Source organism: Mchenga conophoros, linkage group LG5, assembly GCF_057382185.1.
Source record: "Mchenga conophoros isolate Kocher_MC1m ecotype Shallow Benthic linkage group LG5, M_conophoros_male_GT1.1, whole genome shotgun sequence".
Lineage (NCBI taxonomy): Eukaryota > Metazoa > Chordata > Actinopteri > Cichliformes > Cichlidae > Mchenga > Mchenga conophoros.
This window is the reverse complement of record NC_140530.1, coordinates 22,410,711-22,432,652: the sequence shown is the minus strand read 5'-3', so window position 1 is coordinate 22,432,652 and position 21,942 is coordinate 22,410,711. Positions and strand designations below refer to the sequence as shown.

Sequence of the window (21,942 nt, the reverse complement as noted above, 5' to 3'; positions counted from 1 at the left end):
AATTCCATTGAGCTAAGCAGCTATAGAAGTACAATAGCCTGATCTAATGCTGCAAAGCATTTCTCCAGATTTTTCTAAGGGATAACATCTTGTAACTGTGGTACATCTTAGTAGAAATATGCTGTGGGAAAAGGAAACTAAGTCAACCTCACTCTCATTGTTTACTACTGTATGTGACAAGAAATATTCACCTGCATTTGAAGACTTGCTGTTTTCCCCCCCTCTTAGTTACTGTGACAGGATTGAGGTCTCAGTCTCCTCTTAAGTTTGTTTGTTTTTTGTCTGGTCTGCCTGCTTTGGCCTTTCTTGCCCATTTACTGTACTGTAATTTGCATGACCCACTAGTGCATCTTCCACAATGTATCAAGTATACTCATCCTAAATTGTAGTTATATGCAAAGCTATGAGAAAATATGCAATCCTCTCATGTGAGGGCTTTTAATTAATCATGGGTTTTTTTTCAGAGTGGTAATCACAATTCTAGCAAATATTGACAGGTTTGGACTAATTTACCTCATCAGTTTGTGCTGAAAGAAAACAAACCGTAATCTGTTCAGAACACACAGTATTAAACTGGAACCACAAGAATGTCCTGTTCCTATGTAATTGAAAGTTTTTCTAAAACTAAAGCTCCATTACATTTGACAGTGATTATAAAAAAACACACACACAAACAAACAGTTAACAATGTCAAAAACTTTACAGTGCTTAAAATTGGAAATGACCTGATTTTGATTCAGTCTAACTCAGTCTCAAGCCTGCTTAGATTACGCTTAAGTGGTCTTAATTACAACACAGGTTTGGGTCCTGGTCAAATGCAGTATCATTATTTGGTATTTGAGAAGTGGAGTTAATGTGGAAATGTAATACTTACTGAGCAAATCAAAGGACCATTTATATACTGAGTGCAGATTGAAATGCAGCCTGTGGCTGTGACAAAAAAGAAATATTCATTTGCCATTTGCACACGAGTGACATCTCATTCTTACTCTGTAGGATTTAATATAATGTTGGCCCACCCTTTGCTGCTATAACAACTTCAACTCTTCTGGGAAGGATTTCCACAAGGTTTCAGAGTGCATTTATGGGAATTTTTGATCATTTTTCCAGAAGAGCATTTGTGAGGTCAGACAGTGATGTTGGATAAGAAGGCCTGGCTCGCTGTCTCAAATCCCAAAGGTGCTTTATGGGGTTGAGGTCAAGACTTTGCGCTGGCCAAACTTGCTCCTCTATGTCTTTATGGACCTTGCTTTGTGCACTGGTGTTGAAACAGGAAGGGACCTTCCTCAAACTGTTCCCAATAATAAGTTGGAGGATGAAATTGTCCAAAATATCTTGGTATGCTGAAACTTTAAGATGATCTCTGGAACTAAGGGGTCGACCCCATCTCCTGAAAAACATCCCCACACCATAATCCCCTCTCCACCAAACTTTATACTTGGAACAATGCCGTCAGACAAGTACTGCTCTTCTGGCAACTGCCAAACCCAGACACATCTGTAGTATTACCAGACAGAGAAACTTGATTCGTCACTCCAGAGAACCAATCCCACCAGACCCTTTGCATTGGGCTTGATGATGTGAGGCTTGGATGCAGCTTCTCGCCATGGAAACACATTCCATAAAGCTCTCTACGCAATGTTCTTGAGCTAATCTGAAGGCTACATGAGGTTTGAAGGTTTGTAGTGACTGACTCTGCAGAAAGTTGGTGACCATCCACTGATCCATTTTACATGGTCTACCACTTCATGGTTGGGTCACTGTCATTCCCAATCTCCTCCACTTTGTTATAATACCACTAACAGCTGACTATTTAGTAGCGAGGAAATTTAATGCCTAGACTTGTAGCTCAGGTGGCATCCCATCACAGTAACATGCTGGAATTCACTGATATACTGAGAGCGACCCATTCCTTCACTTTGTAGAAGCAGTCTGCATGGCCAGGTGATTGGTTTTATACACCTGTGACCATGGAAGTGATTGTATCACCTGAATTCAACAACTTGGATGGATGAGTGAATACTTTTGGCAATATAGTTCAATACTGTAAACTAGTATTAAAGGGACACAAGCAGATCTCTGTACTACTTGGCATTATGATAAGAAGGGTAATTGTATGGCAAAAATGACTGAATTCAATCTACTGTCTATCAGTAAATTTTACAAATAAAAAAAATGAAAAGTTGAAATGATAGTAGACACAGGTGACCAACCAAAATCATTCTGGTAGCATGTTTTGCACTCAAAGCTATCTTTGCAGAAGATCTACGCAGTTTTTTAGAGCTATCTAAATAAATTGTAAGAGAGATAACCATTTATTATCAACGCTCTAAGAGACAGAAAAATGCACATGTAGAAACTATACTCTAAAATAAGTTTTTAAAAACATTTTCCCCCCCTCTAAGGTTTATACCTAAAGTTTCACAGCATTAAAGGCTCATTATTGAGTAAATCCTTAGTACAGCCAGGCAGCATCTGTGCTTAATCACTTGAACAAATGCTATAACTCCCATTAGTACACCTACCTTCATCTTTAATTTAATAATGAAACTCCATTGTGTGTTCACGTGATCAAAAACATGACTGCCACATATGTTTACTGGTTCAGTTTTTGATCGGTTCTTTGGGTAGCAGGGGAAGGACAAACACTAGCTTTAATGTTGCAAAATTCTCTCATAGATTTCCATTCAGGACCCATGTCCCTGCACTTACAATGTCTCCGAAAGTGAAAGCACAGTATTTGTGCCTTGAAAGGTAGGAAGTGAAATCTGTTGGATTCTTCGTTCATAGATGTCCTAATTGCTCAGCTCACTGTTCCATAAGGGCATTTGTCAGTTGGTCAACCATCAATGAATAGACTCTACAGGAGTTTACAAGGATGGTGACAAATAGATCGGCACAAACAGTGTGTGTGTGTGTGTGTGTGTGTGTGTGTGTGTGTGTGTGTGTGTGTGTCTGTGTGCAGGTGAGTCTACATGCCAGGAAATGGATTACTCAGGCATGTTGTTCCAACAGGCTGAAGACATGCTAATCTTGGCAATCATTGCTTTTAGATTGTTTAACCAAGCGCTTTATCATGCAAATAATGTTTCAGACCTGTGTCCTGGACAAGATTTCCATGCAGACTAGTCACATTTTCTGTGATTAGAATACGAAACAGCATGAGTGTGTTTCTCCATATATCTATGTATTTCTTATTGAATGCAGGTCTAATTGGCTTAGAGAAAATGTCTCCTTGCTGCATTCACTATAGACAGGAGAACATCTCCAGCACTTAGACAGATTGGATTCAATTACAGTCTGCTATGCTCTGAATATCAGATAAGACAAAATTACACAACCGTTCTCAAGGTGACAAGTTGAGTGAATGCCTAATGAATCTAAAGCAGCAGCCAAGGACACTGCCTGCCTGCTTAGCCAAAAAGAAAGCACTGCAGAGCTGTCTCGCTGTTTCATGGTTGCTCCCATCATATGGTGTCACTGTTTACACAGAGTAAGCTGAAATCTAAGAAGCTAACCCAGGATAATATAGGTTTATCTTCTCTGAGTGTAGTACAGTACAATAGCCCAAATATTGGTTCACGGAGAGCATCAAGCATGAATTGGTATATAAAAGTGACAGATAAGTTATTCAAATATTCACTTAACTTTATACTTATACATTAACTGTGTTCTCTAAGACTTACCAGTATCTTTGTGGTATAGGCGCTGTTAATTGAGATGGAATTGACAAGTAAATCCAATGACTTGGGTGGCAGGACTCCAGGATCTGGTATCTCTTTGTAATGTACATCACCAACGTATAACTGCACAGCTGTCATGCGGTTGGTGGTTAGCGTGCCTGTCTTGTCAGAACAGATGGCTGTAGCGTTGCCCATTGTTTCACATGCATCCAAGTGACGCACCAGGTTGTTGTCTTTCATCATTTTCTGTTGGTAGAAAACAATGTGGTCCATTTTAAAGTATTTTTTTTCAATAAAGTGCCTATCCCGAGCCTCACACTGCTTAACTTTCAGTGGCAAAAATGGCCACCGTACATGTCGGTACATATAACATTTTAATTTGATTCATGTCATTCAAAAAAAATGTAATTCTTTGCACAGTCAGACTTAATTGAATTATTTACATATTTGCCGCTGTGAATAAAATAAGCACATTAACACATCTGGGAGAATTAATTGCCCTGAATCCTCAAGTATGCATGCAAGTCTCATCTCTGTGAAAGGTGCACACATTTGCATATGCAAAGACAAAGAAAAACAACAATATCTAACTACATAACAAATCTATTAATGACAAATGTGAGACCATGGAGTCTTACAATGCTTAAAAGTTACCTTACCTTAACAGAATAAGCCAAGGAGATGGTGACAGCCAGCGGCAGTCCCTCTGGGACAGCCACCACCAAAACAGTTACACCAATGATGAAGAACTTGACAAAGTACTGGATGTAGATAGGAGTGCACTCAGGCATCCAAGGGTGCTTCTGCATCACAAAGTTGTCAATGGCAAAGTATAGGACCAGGATGATGACTGTAATGGCTGACATGAGCAAACCTGGTGAAAAGTACGGCGAGTATTAGCTGAGGAAAGGAATGGCAAAGTGAGGCATGTAATCAAACAAAACTATAGAGGGGAACAGTTTGATACAGGAGTCTAAGCAGAGAATCGCTTTTCTACACTTTACTGATGACTGTGGACAAATCCGGTTACTCAGTTTGCTTACTCGATCCATCAGTGCGGCATGTGGTGAGCAGCTCAAGTCCTTCCTAGTGCCAAGCGCTTTATGATGACTCCACAGAGAATGGCCACACACGGGACTTAACTCAGTGTGTTGTTGCTGTGAGTTGCCTAAAATCTGAGTTGACTAAATTCATAGATAAAATAATTTATCAAAGGAATAATATATGTTATATTAATGTGTATCAGTGTCAGGAAAACTCTGACTGATCAGTGAGGTCTAGCTAGGTGAGCAAGCTACCCTCCCTTTTCCAGTGCTCAATTTTCACTCAGTAATCACTGTTAAGCTAAACTCTGTGTGGCAAACACATAGTGAAACACAGGTTTGACAGCCAAAGCACCTTATTGCCAGATCTGACAAGCTGTTATTGCCAGGAACTAAAAGGGTGGTTCCAAAATCTATGACATTTTTATTACTTTAAACTGCCTGCTGCTGAAAAAAACTGAAATGATAAATATGCTGGTTAAGATGAATTACCTGAATGCAGGAACTGCAAGATGATAAATGTTCAAAAAACAAAAAAGCTAGGGTAGGAAAAAGCTGTAACTTAAACCTAACTGAATAATGGAGATGGATTTCATTCATGCACCTATGGGAGGGGAACGTAATTATGTTGTAGGAGTTGTAATTTTTCCAACTTTAATAAACTTTTTTTTTATTCTGGTACACTAACTCAGCTGAGTCACAGTTTTAAAAAAAAAGTCTATATTGCAATTACAGCATTTCATGCTGCTTACACTCAGAAATATTTATGCTGAAAATGCTGACTTTAAGTAATTTGATTGCATGAAAAATCTCCATGCAATTTAGTTACATGAGTAAAATGTAAAACAATAATTTTAATTTGGTCAAATCTGGTCAAAATAAATTAACTTGACTGGTAAACACTGATGTTATACCAAACATATTTCCCTTAATGAAAATGGAATTTTCCATAATGACAGTTATACGAATAAATAAACCTTTAACTTTATATATTTCAGTTGCATTTTACTCAAACTTATTGCTTCATATTTATGAGGGTTGAGAACATTTTTTAAGTGTTGTGGATCCCTTCAGCCCTTCAGCCCTCCAGCCTAGCCTTGGCTACTGGTTCTTTAATTCCCCCATTCCTAAAAGAACATTTACTTATGATTGGTCAATACTGGGAATCATACTGAGGCGTGGTATGCCCTGTTTGTCAGCATAAACATTTAATGAAATAAATAAAAACAGTTGGATGACTCCATTTGGTACACCGTTTGTCCTCATTGCCTGCTTGGGCTGACATAATATTTTCATGACTGATACATCTAATATATCTTTATCAAAACGAGCCCCTTTTAATAGGCATGTGCTGAAAAGCTTACTGAAGTGGAAAATGTATGCTGTCAGAAACATTGATGGTATCATAGCTGGTAAAACTGTATTCCTGAGAACTGTATATCTCCATGCATAGTTGACTGTTTGTATGTTGGAGTACATTAAAAGCTTATAATACTAATTATATGGTGCTTGTCATGCAAGAACATATACATAAATTGATCAAGAAAACCACAGTTTTGGGGCAGCTTGTCGCAAACATAATTAAGAGCATTGGATCATTTTCTATGTACTGAAGGCTGTGCATTTGGCTCACATATTTATATATGTTTACATGCTTATCTCATTATTATAAACTTTGGGCATGTTTTAATGGCCATAACTATCTAATTATGAAAGTTAAATGTTAATAAAAGCAACTATTTGCAGTCTTTATTCTTTCTCAGCTTGTTAAAGGAGGACAGCTAATAGCTACATTTTGGGTGTGGCTTTTTAAGACACACAGATGCTGAAGTTCCAGTATTTTCCCCAATATGCCACATGATCTTACAAGCACTGCTTGTATGCTAATCCATCCTTGGTATTTCACTGTTCTGACACAGTGTCCTCATTCCATCACTCAGGCCAACAGTTTGATGTAACAGCACACTGTAGAAACAGGGACTTCTTGAAGCTGTAAACCTTCAACTCTTTACAAGGAGAAATAAGAACTAGAGCACACTGGAAGCTCTGTTTACTTAACTTCCTAAACAGCTTTTAAGGACAGAAGCACCATTTGTACACTCAAGCTTTCGAGGCCTGTATGTTATCAACATAATTAATACTTCCCAACAATCTGCCCACTTGTGGATTACCTTTGCACTGCAGGCAGTAACAGATTTGAATCCCTACTCAAAATGGCTGGCCCAATATAGTGAGCTGATTGTGTAAAGGGAAATCTCACTTATTTTGATGAAGCTGGAACTAAAACATTTATGCAGTCACTTGTTACCCAAGCAGGCCTGTCGTGGTATATGAATGTCTGGGAGAAAAATCAAACAGTTATTTAAAAACAGGTATTATTTGGTGCACTAAAGGTTAAAGATTTCTGAGAAAACGCGGCAGATTAAGAAAAGCAAATTACGATATTCACACTGGTCCTGTTTTCTCGATGTGTTACCTTCATTTGAAAGGACTCACATGCTGCAAATGTGCCTCACATCAGCTCCTCAGTGGCCTAAACCCTACCCTAAATTATATTAGAAACAACATTTTATGATATTGTGTGTAACATTGCAAAACTGGGCGACCAGCATGACAAAATCTCTGTTTCTACTAGTACAATGATTCAGCAGTTTCTCAAGGGCAGAGGGGAAAAACAAAACAAAACACTGAACACACTCTTCCAGAGCTCTGTAATTCAGATACCTTAGGTTTCTTCTAAACTCCTTTGATTGCTTCAAACAAATAAAAAGCAGTCTTATCTGTGCAACTTTGATAGACAGGATGATGGTTTAGTGCCTCTTTTTTCCCTGGATCTATCTGCGTGACTGAATGATAGACTTGTCTGTGTGCAATTTGTTGTACCTGCTTTGCCAATCTGGACAGCCAGTTTGGTCAGCTTCCCTTGCAGCACAGACTTCTCTTTCTTCGGAGCTGACACTTTCTTCCTCTCTTTCTCATCCGCCTCTCCGCCTTCAGCACTCTTTAGAGGCTGCATCTCCATGGCAGCTGCTCCATCCTGCTTCTTCACTGTAAACACAACAATAAAAAAAACAACAAAAAACAGACAGCACCAGTGTTAGATAAGGAGATTAGACCAATAAAATGAGGAGGAAGAGGGACTTCACTTAACACCCAGGTGTGCTACTCGCACCAGTACCATTCGGCACAGGCAAACAGTTTAGACTTAAAACCAAGAAAAAATAACTACATCCAATGAGATTTTGCTTGGCTCTGACCATCTTACTGTATGATGTGTAAGAAAACTAAAACATGTTGCACTTTTATAGCATATAACATAGTATAAGAGACACACTTATTCTTCCCATCGTTCATCAAAAAAACATATTTACCATAAATTATTCATACATTAACTATCTTAAAATCTAGACCTTCAGAGTATTTAGAAGTCTGCTGATCATTTCAGGATCATTTATACCATGTGAAAATTACACTTCCTGTACTGTATATAAAAATACAAAATAATAGTGAGGAAGAGCACAATTTGAAGTCAAGAAAAAAGTAAAAGATAAACTACATAAACATGTATGGAAGCCCGTTTCCGCCACTAAAAAAAAAAAAAAAAGGATCCATAACTCAAAATTTCGAGTTATTATCTCGAAATTTCGACATATTAACTCAAAATTTTGAGAAAAGCAACTTGAAATTTCGAGTTAGCGCTGCCAATCAGTAATCTACGTGAATGACGTCATTTCCATGTTACCCGGAAGCTGAAGCCCTCAGCTACAAATGCTACAGCTAAGCTACCGGTATTACATCCAGTCGTGAATGCACAGATTGCTGAGTGTTTTCAGCCTGGCTTCACAAATGATGAAATCCCTGTGTTATTAGCTGAATCACATGGTGTTACTATCAGCAAACATACTTTAATTTGTTGGGATCCGTTTTTGAGTGCGCGGTCCTGCGCCATATGCTTCCGGGTAACAAGAAAGCGACCTCATTCACGTATATTTTTGATTGGCAGAGCTAACTCGAAATTTCGAGAAAAGTAACTCAAAATTTCGAGTTATATTTCTCGAAATTTCGAGATAATAACTCGAAATTTCGAGATAATAACTCGAAATTTCGAGAAAATAACTCGAAATTTCGAGAAAATAACTCGAAATTTCGAGTTATGGATACTAGCTTTTTTTTTTTTTAGTGGCGGAAACGGGCTTCCATAAACATGAGAAGTAAATATCTTCTTTTTAGCGTAAAACTCACTGAAGGTTTCATTCAAGTCTTTGCCTTCACACCATGCAAACAAAATGACTTAAATCTAAAATCGTAATTTTTGATCGCTTCATTAAATGATAGAAAAACTTATTTTCAGATATTACAGTCATTGTTTCTCAGGATGAATTGTAATTGCTGATATTTGGGTTGTTGTTTCAGGTAATGTGAACAATTCAAAATCAGTGTATTAGGCTTTTATCTACAAAATGGGCATAAAACTGCTCAAGTCTTTAATTGTGTTTTCTTTTTCCCCCCCCACTGAGAACAATTTGTAGACAAGCTCCTAGTGATATGATGAACTTGATTGCCAGAAATATATCTTGGGCCTAATCAGTTGAGTAATGTTCAAACTCATGATAGTTGGCAGTAGTGTTGAAACCCAGTGAAAAAAGGGTCTTTTCTAGCAAAATAATCAGTTAACGTATCTGAAATTTTGAAAAGTGTGTAAAATATATATATGCAATTTCTACTCCCACTTAAAGTGTATTTGATATTTTATGTACGTTATGAAATTTTATGATTTGATAAATGCAAAGTCCTCTGTGTGTGTCTGTGTACGTGTGGGGGGGGGACCTCTTAGGCAGTAAAACCAGTCCACGATTACCTTACCCCATCTCTTGTGCTCTCCCCTTGAAAAGACACATTAAGTGAACCTCTCTGTTAATGTAAGCCATTACCAAGAATCATTTCAGCCCAGTTTCCCAATCACAATGAGGCATTTGTTTGATGGTCATGAAAAACCTTTTAATGTTGAGCATTTGTCATACTCTCCGGTTGCGCATTTTGTTTTTTTCACCCCCTCGACACAAGACAGAGTATATCGCCCGTATCCAGGTGGATTCAGGAGAAGAGCATTACTTAAAATTAAAACACTCTTGACTAAAGTCCATCTTCTGAAAGAGACTGTTTGTTCTTTAAATAGCGTTCTAGCAATAATTATCATCGTAATCATACCACACCCCACAGTTTTACTATAGGAAAGTATTAATTTGTGCCTATTCTTTGAAGATAGGGATTTTCTTCAGCTTGTGTCTATTATTCTATATAACCATGCTTTTATTATATTTGCCATGAAATCAAGGCTTGCAGATACCCATATTGTCAAGAAGCATAAAATAGTATATACTATACACATCGCCTTCACTAATAAATGCTTACATTACATTAAGGGGTGTAGAGTAAGGTCATGTTAACAATCCATTACAATTTGGCTTACATCCACCAAAATCTTCAAGGTCAACTTAATGATTTATTGGTCGAAAATTGACTAAAAACATTATAACTTAGAAACTATGACTCTTAAAAGTGTGGTGTGTACAGTATATCAACATGTAGAAAGCACCATATCAAGATTTAATAAATCATGTCACATTTCACCTCTGACCTTTACTTCAAGGTCAATAGATTGATCTAAAGGTCAAAGTGACAATAATCCTATGAAGAGCTAATAAATTACTGCCATTGTTTTCATTGACACCATATAAGGAATGATATATGAGGATTCTAAAATCACAATACTTCAGGACCCCCGACCTCATCTTCAAGGTCAAAAAAGGTCAATCTTTCATAAAATGTCTTTGATCTTTAAAAATATGCTTAAAATCTTACTGCCTTAAATTATACTGTTATATTGGGATTCTAAATATCATATTAAGATTAAGAATTGCCCAAAGTACATTATTTTTACTGCACTACAAACTTCTTGAAGTAAGTTTAAAAAGAACAAAGAAAGCAAATAGAATATATGTAAAATAAAAGACTGCTTTCTTAAACATGGATACCGCCTCGTGTGAGCTGGCTTGGCATTGGTTTGTACTCTCTGAATGCTTCTTGTTTACTCATGAAACAGTCTTCTTTGAGTTATTTTCCACATATTTCCTATATTTATGGAAAGATTAACAAAGTTTAACAATATAATAATTAATCATTTCTATTATATGTTGTCACACCTTTATTGACATCATCAAATAAGCATGTGACAAGCAGCTACTACATCATTACTAAATCAATCAGCAGAGCTAAGGTTAACATACCTCTAATGAAACCTTTGTATGAAAAATCTGAGAGCAGTAGCAGCTTGTTTTTTGTTTAATATTTTCGAGAAATTAATTGCCTAGTGGTTTGTGACTGTCAGCCACATTACACCATTTGAAGAAATCCCTATGGTGTTTGTGTTATGTGCTTTCTTTCCAAAGTCTAACCTGATATAATATAAATCAGCATTACCCACACCCCTACAGAGACCAAACAATAAATAAAAATGAAAGAGGATCCCTTTAATCTGACACCAATTTAAATCAAATTCTGTAAAGAAAACTTTATTATAGAGAGGACACTTGTCGGTGTCCCTGGATAAAAGGCGACTTGGCTAAGGCTGACAGGGGATAGTTGAGGGACAGGTTGCTATTTTCTCAGAAAGACCAAGATGAGCCAACAAAACAACAAGAAGAACAGAACAACAGACCAGGGACGACACAGCAGTGACAGACAGTGGGAAAGAGCGGGATGTCTAACATAATTTGACTGTGGGTAAAACCTGGGTCAAATAAAAGGTCTAATTCCTTCCAACACATACAGTGTCTGGGATTGGCTTCAGCCTGCAATAGACTTCAGTCACAAAAATGAGCAGAATCCAGTCTGAATTAGCACTGCACAACGCTTAAAGAGACCATTATTAAGAACAATCTGGGCTGATAAAAATAAAGTAACCTGCATTTGACCCAGAGCTTACGCTACACACCATAAAAGGGAAGAGATGAGAAGAGGAAAAGGAAGGAGGAGGAGGGGGAGGAAGAGGAGAGAGTGAAAGATATGGTTTGGTTACCTTTAATCTGGTTGCTCTCCATATTGCCATCTTGCATTTTACCTATGATGGAGACATACAAGACAACAACAACAAAAATAACCAAGGCAGACAGGTCAACAAATTATCACCACAGAGACAGCACAAACAATGAGAACCAAAATTCACAAACAGGGAGACAGGAAAATGACTTTTAATACATCTCTGTGACAGTCACATAGAAAGGCTTGTGATAAGCAAGTGATGCAACTAGTAGCTACAACAGCTGACAAGGAGTTAGAAAAACTAAAACGTACTAAACGGGTTATTCTAACAGATCACTGACATACTGCTGTGTAGACTACTACAAAATGGGAGAAACCATTGTTTTGATACACTTTATTTCATTGCATAAGAAATTAATTAGGTAATTAAAATCAATTAATGGGCCTTTCTAAATTAAAAAAAAAGAAAGAAATTCTTCAAAGTATATTAAGTGTGATGTAAAATTCACATTTAAAATAGCACTTTTTAAAAAATCTCTTCATTTTCTTTGTATTGTTTTGAATGACATACTCACACTGTGAGCACAGGCAATTCCACGCAACATTAGCAACAACATGAATCAAATTGTCGGGTTATCAAATGAGATATAAGACAAACAGCAGATAAGGCATTACACCAAACACTGACAGTGAGAGAGGGTACACCAAAAGCACACGTACAGTACACAGAAACAAGAGACAGCATGCATAAGAGGAAAGTTCAGGCATGCAAGATCACACGATCACACACTTAAAGGGAAGCAGACTGGAAATGTGAACAATACAGAGGGAGAAAGAGAGAGCCTGAAGGGAAAGCCTCCCACATGGTGAAGTTACATAAGAACAACTGGAAGAAAACTGAAATAAGTTTGGAGACAATGAATTTATTATGCTGTTGGATTCTTCTCAAAAGGAGTTAACTTAATTTAAATGTGCACTTTAATCGCACAGTGCTGTTTTAAGTTATACAGTCAACTTGGGGGTAGTCTAATTGAGCTGTGAAAGACCTTGTTAGAAGTAAAAATATATGTTATTTTGCAGCCGGTGAAAGATAAGACTAAGCATCTAGTAAAGCGTCTTGCACTTTCAAACAAAATAGATACACAGTGTGCCAAAAAAAGAAGAAGCATTTTATTTTGTACTGCAGCTTTGATCCCATTATTTTTGGAGTCGGTGGAAGGCAGGCCAGAAAGTTGACCAAATCTGTCTTTCAGGGATTTGTACATAAATGTCACAAATTGTTCAGGTAGAGCTGTAAGACCATCAGACCAGAGCTGGTTCATTTCACCTTCACTTCCACTTTAGCCAGTTTCCCCGGAGTCACAATAAAGCTGAAGATGACAAATCGCTTTGTTCCAGCCCAGGATAGCACAAGGTCACCATTACAGCACAAATCTTACCACTCCTGCCTTGGGTACAAACACACTGGGGCTGCTCTCCAAGGGGAAACAGATAAGAGAGAACCCACTGCCACAATGAAGTTAATCGTTTTGCACTGTGTCCAGCTAACACAGAAATAGAGGATTTTCACTAAGCGACCTCAGGGGACATCAGACTAAAGGGGGTTGGACCTACTATAAGATTTTTCCATCAGTCATCAACCTGTGTTTTTTTTTTTTTTTTTTCAAATCTCAACAATTAAATCAAATTTGAACTATGACGGAAAATAAGAGTAGAATATAAAGAAAGGGTTTCAAATGTGGAAACTATCCAAATTCACCATATTATTGCCAAGAGGTCAGTTAGACTATAAAATAGGGAAAAGACTAGTGTGTCTATGTCTGAAAATAAAAAAGTGCCTTGTAAATCCTGGCCTAATCGTTCAAAAACTCATATGTAGCAACAACACTGCAGGGGTTATATGTTATATGCCTTTTTCTTACCAGATTCTGAGCAAGAAACGGAATGAAGTCACTTTTAATGTTATTCTTGTTATCCCTGACAATATAAAAACACTCAAAAGATCTTCCTTGCTTTTCAACATTATAGAGACCCATGGACCTGGGGACTTTTATTTATTTTAGTCTTGATTTAAAGATTCATGCAGAGGAAAAACATTAGAAATGTGTCCATGATGGCTATATTCGTTAAAACTCTTACAAGATAAGCAACAGCATATAGAGAAGAACAAGAAACACAGTTTCTACAGATAATAATGGCATGCACTGATAGCATGGATATGAAAAAGGTACAAAACAACAGAGAGAAAAACAAAAGATGAGCACCCACGGTAGGAGGAGGCAGTTTGAGAATGAAGAAGGTAGGAGGGGTCAAAAGTCACAAGAGAGAGATCAGAGATCAGAGGTTTTATCGACCTACCATTAATTAGGCTGGCACTGCCAGGGGCATTAATGCCTGCAGCCCCATCCGTGGCTATAGTTGCGATGGGGTGGATAGGGGGATGGGAGCAGTCTAGCCAGTAACAATAAGGGCCAAACATGAATGAACAAAAACACACACACACGCACGCCCACACACAAACACACCCACACACGTGCACACCCAAGACAGTGAACAGAAATAACATGGTTATAGCACATTTAAGAGATTCATCATATGTAGACCGTGTAAAGACCGTGTGATTAGTGTGGGGAAAAAAATGCATTTGCAAATGTTTTTATTATTATTATGTATTTAGCTAATGTTAGATTTGATAGAAGATGTTTATCAAATGTTAATAATAAGACAAGTATAACAGTGGACGGACATGAAACATGAAACCTGAACATAACATTGGGGGAAACAATAAAATAAAACATGAAACCACAGCTACACTAGAAGTAAGTCGGTTGTCAGACAAATTTAGACACCTGTTTGTTTCTGTGCATTTTACCCATCAAATTTCATGTATTGTCAATTGTGCCCCCAACCTTTAGCAATATTATCAAAACCATGTTATTCGTGTAATATCATTTAGCAAAACAAAAATCCTAATTTGAGCCAAAAATTTAAACAAATGAGCTAAAATTAAAACTAAAGTCAAACTCCCCAGTCCAAACTAAACAAAAAATAAGAGGGATCCACCTCATTAGCCAGTGAAACACACATGTGCCAGCCAGTTAAGTGAAGAGACTAATGATCTTTAACAGGAAACATTTTCCTGTTATTTTCCATAGTTGTTATAGTTGCTATTTTTAAATGATAAACATGGGAAATTTTTATTATGTTTTAGTGTCCTTTTGGTTTCAGCAAAATTAAAACAAAGCGTGGTGCATAAATGTTTGTCAGTTTCATTATAACTTAATTTTTCAATCATCTCATTTAAAAACACAGGACTTCTGTGATTCCGGTCTCAAATTTTCACAGCAGATCCATCTCATCCAACATCTGGCAGATATGATTCTTTAAAAAGTCTTAATCCTAACTTTGTCAGAGCTGTACTATTTAGACCAAATGTGAATCAATTATTAAATGCAAAAGGATATTCAAATGTGTGGCAACATTTTGGTATGATTTTGATCATGAAATTGTCAAATTATCATTGTTGATCAGTAATTATTATTCATTTTGAATCATCATAGAAGCTTTTCCCCCCCCTGGTTTAGCCAATCAAATTAGATATATAAAAACCAAAAAAGTAAATGGATGAATATTATAGCAGCAATGCACCTAAAACCGTATTGTTGTTGAAGAACTGTAGTTATTATAAACATCACACTAAAAAGACACACAGCATTAGATTTAAGCTGGAGGGATGATCTAACAAATCTTTACCTTTTTATAATATCACTACATGTTTCCATGCAAGCTATTTTTAATTTAATGAAAATACGGAAGTGGTAGCAAAGACACTACTAAAAGGATAAACTGTGCACATATACATATTAAGATGTAAAAGAGTACATCTTATACAAGCTTGTACTAACTAGTTTACACCCTACTGCTGGTACATGTGTTGTGCACCCACAAGGCTATTGCTCTCATATCATTGTTCTGTAATACAGCAATGAGATGAGTCTGAAAGCCCGTTCTTATTCATGGCATTCAACACGTCTATGAAGCAGGGCTTATGTTGGATGCTAGCTAGTTAGTCTGATGAGTGCAGAGCCTGTTATATGAGGAGAGGATTATGCATTGTGAAATGTGTTATCTATCAACACTTAAAAAGATGCAGTGTTGTGATTATGATGCTTCTCTTTTTAAGTGAGGAGTTTAACAGAAGCAAGGTTGCTTTGTTAGAGAAAAGGGTAGTCTAGCAACAGTGGTTTACTGGTAAGCACTAGGGGTTAAAGATCAAAAGGTTCAAGTACTGTACCACTTCCAGGGGTCAGAGAAAGGTGATACTCTACCTGTATTCTGGTGTCCGTCTTCCACTGCCCCTCCTTCGAGGCAAATTTGGAACGATAAGAGAGTAAGGACAATGATGCACCTGAACCCACAGAACCTGCATACTGCAGCTGATTACTGAGCCACCAATACTGATATCATACAGTATGCACATTCACTTAGTGTTGAATACTGTACTACAAACACCTACAAAAGGTGGGCATTTGTCCATTTGTGAGTTCATTCTTTAGAACCCCTCTGTTTACAAAGACAGTTAAAACACTGACATTGTGCAATGAGGTATACAGACTTTGAGAACATAAGGTAATGAAATGAGAAAAGCTTGTTTTCAGGGGTATGTTGCTGGGCAACACTGACACAAAAGCAAATTACTCAGTACTCCTGAGTATGGAGCAGGTTATATATGAGAAGATTATATAAGGATCAAATTATCTTACCTTTCTTCTCCTTTTTCTCCTCTTCCTCCACACCAGCCCCCAGCAGTGTAAAGATGATTCCAGTCTGAGAGTTGACACCGACAGCCGTCACCACCATGCGGCCCGAGCCCTCCATCACATGGGTCCCTAAAGAAAGCGCAGCAGTTTCTATATTACAGATATGCATACTTTCAGTAACTTAAAAAAAGATAAACACTTCTGTTACTTTTTAGAGCTTTTCTAGCAAAAGTTGACTGTTAATTTCGATAACAGCTCATTCCTAATACAAAGACTTATGCGACTAACTTGCTCAATCAATAACATTAAAGCGCTTTACAAACAGGTTAGTTGATCTTGTTATGTCCCAATCTTAATAAAATCATATCTATCAATGAATATGCAGAACCTGTAGACTAGGAGAAAGGTTATAGGAGCAGACGCTGTCTGGCTTCCATTTATATACAGAGTAATACTGGCTAATCTTGTTACAGTGGGCTTAGCTGTATCCATGTGAAGAGTGCATAGAGAGCAAAAGAGGAATACGTTGATTGATGCTGCAATCTTGAGACCCACTGGGAACTGTCCAGATTGGGCATTTGGTTTTTTTTTTTATTCTTTCAGAGTTAGACTGTTAACAGTGACCAGTGCACTCAGTAGGGTAAAATGGGAGTCTTGACGCACTGGATAGCAAGCAAGGTGAAGGCATGCTTTAAAGGTTACATTTGGTTATGGTGAGGGTAACATTATGTCCTGCTTCTATTTAACATTCTAATCTAATGTTCATAACTAGCCAGTATAGGGTGTGACATGTTGCATAGCGGATGTGTCATGCTTCCTGACTGAAGATTGATCCTTCTCATTATATCCAGTGGGCTCAAATCTAGTTAAGGGTAAGAGGAAAGCATCATGTGTGGTAAAGTTAGTCAGGACCACAAGGCTGCAGCTTGTCTCTTCTTTTGGCCTGATACATTTTTTATTTATTTATTTTGTGTTGGGTCAGTTGGAGGGATTCAGGAGGAGGAAAACACTGGTGTGATTGATGATTAGCATTACAGCAGGATGGCAAATTGGTTGTTGTGATTAAAGGAGGCTGTGTCACACAGCACTCTCCTGTTGCATTACCTATACTGTTACTTTAGAATGGCTTATATATCAGTGTAGCTGATGTCAGACCTTTGATTCACGTAATAAGACATGATGGGCATGTCGCTGTTAAGGAACTGTCCACATGCTTTTCTGAATCTCCATGCTGTGCAGCCACCTATGGTCTTCTGTCACTTCTGCTCATTTATGCATGACAGTGACATCACACATATTAACAAGCAACAAGAATCAAACCAGAACACAAAGCTGGCTTTCATCGATCACAAGTAAAGTGAGAAGCCAGGAAAAAGTGCATATTGATTCCAAATTTACATCAGTGGCTTCACTGACCTAAAAATGGGGGATTACTATATATGTCAAAGGGATTAAAAATCTCAAACATCTTAAAGACAGAGTCCTTCAAAAATCATGAGTAATAATTTAAACTCTCTTTCATTTCATATAAAATGTGCTAGAGTGACAAGTTTAACACACTAATAATGTGCCAGACTTGTATTTGCACACAGAACATCATTAACCTTGGGGGAAATAAGTTGGTGTAGGTGAATACGAGGGTAATTAAAGAAGGCAGCAAAAAGTCACACAGCTAATTATCTGCAGCAAAACATACTAATATGATCCGATTAGCCCACATTTCTCTTATCAGGAATATTCTTAAATTCTAATAATCCTGCAGTCCAAGAACCGCACTTGTGTTTCTGCTGCAGCAAAAAGCAAAATGGGTAAAGAGAAACATTTGATTAAAAACAATGTTTTTCAAGCTGTCACTGGCAGAAAAAACCCCAGACTTGTCTATTTGTTGTTTTGTTTTTCAAAACAACATGCAGGGAAAAATGGCTGTTACAAACACTATATAACATTCATAAACTACACTAAACTGAATCCATACCAGACAGCAGCATTGGGTCCTTATCTGCAGACTTCTTGACGTGGTCAGACTCTCCGGTCAGTGATGACTCATCAATCTTCAGGTCATTACCCTGGATCAACACACCATCAGCAGGAAGCAGATCACCTGTAACAATGAAAGAGGCTTTGTTGCTTTCTAAGTACTAAAAAAAACAGGCTCACTCAGGACAACCACATTTATTCTGCACCATTGTGAGGCATTACTGACAGTTGTCACTCACATTATGGAATTTGAAGATGTGCATGTGTTGCTCAGCATGCATGGGGTCAGTCTGCAGCTAATTAATTGCGTGAATGTAGCTTAACTATGTTTAATTGCTTAAGGTGGACTTCACAACTTTAATCCCCTTTTGGAAATGAGGCTGTCGTCTATTTTCAGCTTATGAACCTAGAAAATTACTTTACACAGAGCCAACTGTGGTAGCCAGTAAGCACGTCCAACGAAGCCAAACTAATCAAAATATTCTAGGAAGTTTGATTAGTTTTGGTTCATAATCATAATTAATTATTGTAATCTTGACAGTTTTGTTGCACCTACCATATTTGATCTGTGCGATATCCCCCACCACTATGTCAGCCACAGGCAGCTGGATGACCTGGCTACCACGGACCACCTGGAATTTCTGCTCCTGCTCAATGCGGCTCTGCAGCCCACGAAACTGCTTCTCCTTTGACCAGTCATTGAAGGCCGTCACCAGCACCACACACACTACAGACAACAGGATAGCGGCACCCTCAATCCAGCCAGCATCTGCCTCACCCTCATCTTCCACTCCACCTGCTGCTGCGCCACAGGCTGCAATTTCAGAACAGTGACAGAAAAGAGAAGCATAGTCAAATAAAGTATATTAGATACATTAGATATTTACACACACACACATATATGTGTGTGTGTGTGTGTGTGTGTGTGTGTGTGTGTGTGTGTGTGTGTGTGTGTGTGTGTGTGTGTGTGTAAATATATATATATATATATATATATATATATATATATATATACACAGACAGACAGACAGACAGATAGATATGCATGCACATGTAAGCACGCTGCGTTTTCGTACATGGATAAATGCTGACGCACTCTGTTCACACAAATCAAGTCAATAATTTCATACATAGGTATTTACATTTACTACTAACACTTCAGAAAAATATACAAAGAGATGTAATCAAAGCTCAAACTGGAAATAGAGAAGCTGCACATAAACACAGCTGTGACTGTGTGTGTAATGTCTTTGCAATTGCAGTGCATATAAATTATGCTGAGCCTCAATGTCAGCAAGTTCTGGGAACACAACTTAACTTCCCTTCACACTAAAAAGGAGTAAGGGTATACAGTCTTAGTAATTAACTTATTAAAAAATTAACTTATTAACATAACAGCCCTTATGAAATTTGAGTATCTGATCTGTGAAAATACTGCAATCTAAAAATTTCTTTTCCCATATTATTCAGTGTTGGAGCTTCCTTAAAAAAAAAAGCATAATGCTCTTTGATGCGTGTCTGCACACACTGCAGTCCTGAAAACTATAGCCAATTATTCCTCATACGACTGATGACAGCATTTCACAGGCTTAGCCCCAACAGCAACGTTCAAATGCTCTAAATCTGTCTTCTCTCTTAGGGGGAAGCTTGTACTCTCATTCAAAACGCTCTCTTGATTTCAGGTTGATGCTAGAGTGTGGGCAGTGACAAGGTCAGATGACGTACATATTTTAGATTTATTTAATAATCTATTCCTTATGAACTGGCTTATGGAAATTATTTGTATGAGCAATATGAGCAATGACTGTGAAATTATATGAACTCTCTTTGAAAAAACCTTAAGTGTATTTACTTCTTTCTCTTGATATATTTGTTCTACTTCAAACGCGGCTCTGCAGTCTACTGGCTGTGCAATCACAGATTGGGGTATATATGGGAATGAAACAAGGCCTATTCCCAGCCCTCCTTGTGCAGCTTCATGTAATTCTCTCGGAGCTATTGAGCTGCACACTCCTGGCTAGCGGACTTCAAAAGCCCACAGCGGAGCGATTTGCTTTGCACTGTAAAACACTTGCAGCTCACAAGGGAATGAGCAGAAACCCCATGTTACAGACATTACATGTGCAGGATGTGCTTTAACCAAAAACCAGACTCCAAGAAGCAATTTGGACCAACTAGTATGCAACATAGTGACTCCAATCAATATGATGTTCATTAAGTAGATACACTGCATTAATTAACAGATTATAGCCTCCTTGATTTGTACTCCATCCGTACGCACAAAAACATACAAAACCATACACTATGTACTCGCTACGATCAACAAATTTAGACAAACATGGTATTTAGTTTTATGTCGTTTAACAGGGACAAATGCCCCCTCACAAAAAATCCTGTGATTTTTATGTTTTCTTTTTGTGAGAGACAGCTTGATACTTACGAATGCAACAGTGTGCATATTTTGACATGGGTGTGTTAGGCAAACAAAAAAGTACCCAATAAAGCTTTTCAGAACAAAATGAATAAAAACACTCATCTGATCTAAAGCAATTCAATAGTACTTTGTTATTTTTAAAGAACATTGTTAAATCATCAAATAGTCCTGCAGTAGTTTCCCTTCCCTTTTCTTATTCTGCTTGGCAAGACACTGATGGTAACACGGTCAGTGAGTAGCTGTCCATGGTACTGAAATGACGTTTCTTCACACACTAATGCAGCAAAGCACTAAAGCATCTGAAAAAGACGAAGAGCAAATTATTGCATCTACTGCAGCTGACCTTGTCATGGACATGATTAAATAAATGTGCACAAACCTGTGACCTGCATGGGGTGTACTCTCCTTCTTGCCTTATTACTATTAGAATGAACTCCAGTTGAGTAAGTAGTTAAGAAAATGGATGAATGGGTGGATTTCCATATGCTCCAAAGGCACTTTCACATTTTGCTTAATCATGCTGATTTCTATATGGGTCTTTCAAAGTTTTCCTATGTTGCATCTTACGTGCTTAGACATAATAATGAGCCATCTGATTCGACTGCAGTGAATCTTTTTCATATGGAAATGAGCATTAAGTCATCCCACCAGCTTCTATTTCTGGACTGTTGAGCTTTTTGATCTATTTATAAAAACAGTAAACGAGCAGGGAGAGATGTGTGGGTTGATGGTGTGTGATCAGATTGGGGGGGGGGGGGTTGTATTAGTTCCCCCAACACACAAACACACACACGCCATAAATATGTTTTCTTGTCGTCAGACTTTCTTTGTCTTGGTATATGTATATGGACAAATGTATAGGTGAAGAAATGCAATATTTGCTTATCACATATATTTAATTTTTTTTCTTTTGTTTTAAAATGCAGTTTACTGCATTAATTTAATTTATACGTAGTATTTCTGAATTTGAAAAAAAAAGAAAGAAATTATTGCATCAATCCAAA

At 37.6% G+C, this 21,942-nt stretch overlaps 1 protein-coding gene across 13 annotated transcripts in view; it reads right to left on the bottom strand.

Annotated features, from left to right (window-relative positions):
• Window positions 1–21,942, bottom strand: part of atp2b2 (ATPase plasma membrane Ca2+ transporting 2) — a 132,254-nt gene that overhangs the window by 26,778 nt on the left and 83,534 nt on the right. For 8 of the 13 annotated variants that reach the window (XM_085274265.1, XM_085274267.1, XM_085274262.1 and 5 more), the window contains 9 exons: window positions 19,061–19,318; window positions 18,503–18,628; window positions 16,531–16,656; window positions 16,096–16,128; window positions 14,126–14,218; window positions 11,805–11,846; window positions 7,610–7,774; window positions 4,343–4,557; window positions 3,687–3,929 (listed from right to left, as the gene is read on the bottom strand). In XM_085274265.1, the coding sequence (XP_085130391.1) occupies window positions 3,687–3,929; window positions 4,343–4,557; window positions 7,610–7,774; window positions 11,805–11,846; window positions 14,126–14,218; window positions 16,096–16,128; window positions 16,531–16,656; window positions 18,503–18,628; window positions 19,061–19,318 (1,301 nt within the window). The remainder of the gene's footprint in view (window positions 1–3,686; window positions 3,930–4,342; window positions 4,558–7,609; window positions 7,775–11,804; window positions 11,847–14,125; window positions 14,219–16,095; window positions 16,129–16,530; window positions 16,657–18,502; window positions 18,629–19,060; window positions 19,319–21,942) is intronic. The other 5 variants (XM_085274273.1, XM_085274271.1, XM_085274268.1 and 2 more) reach the window with 4 other exon arrangements.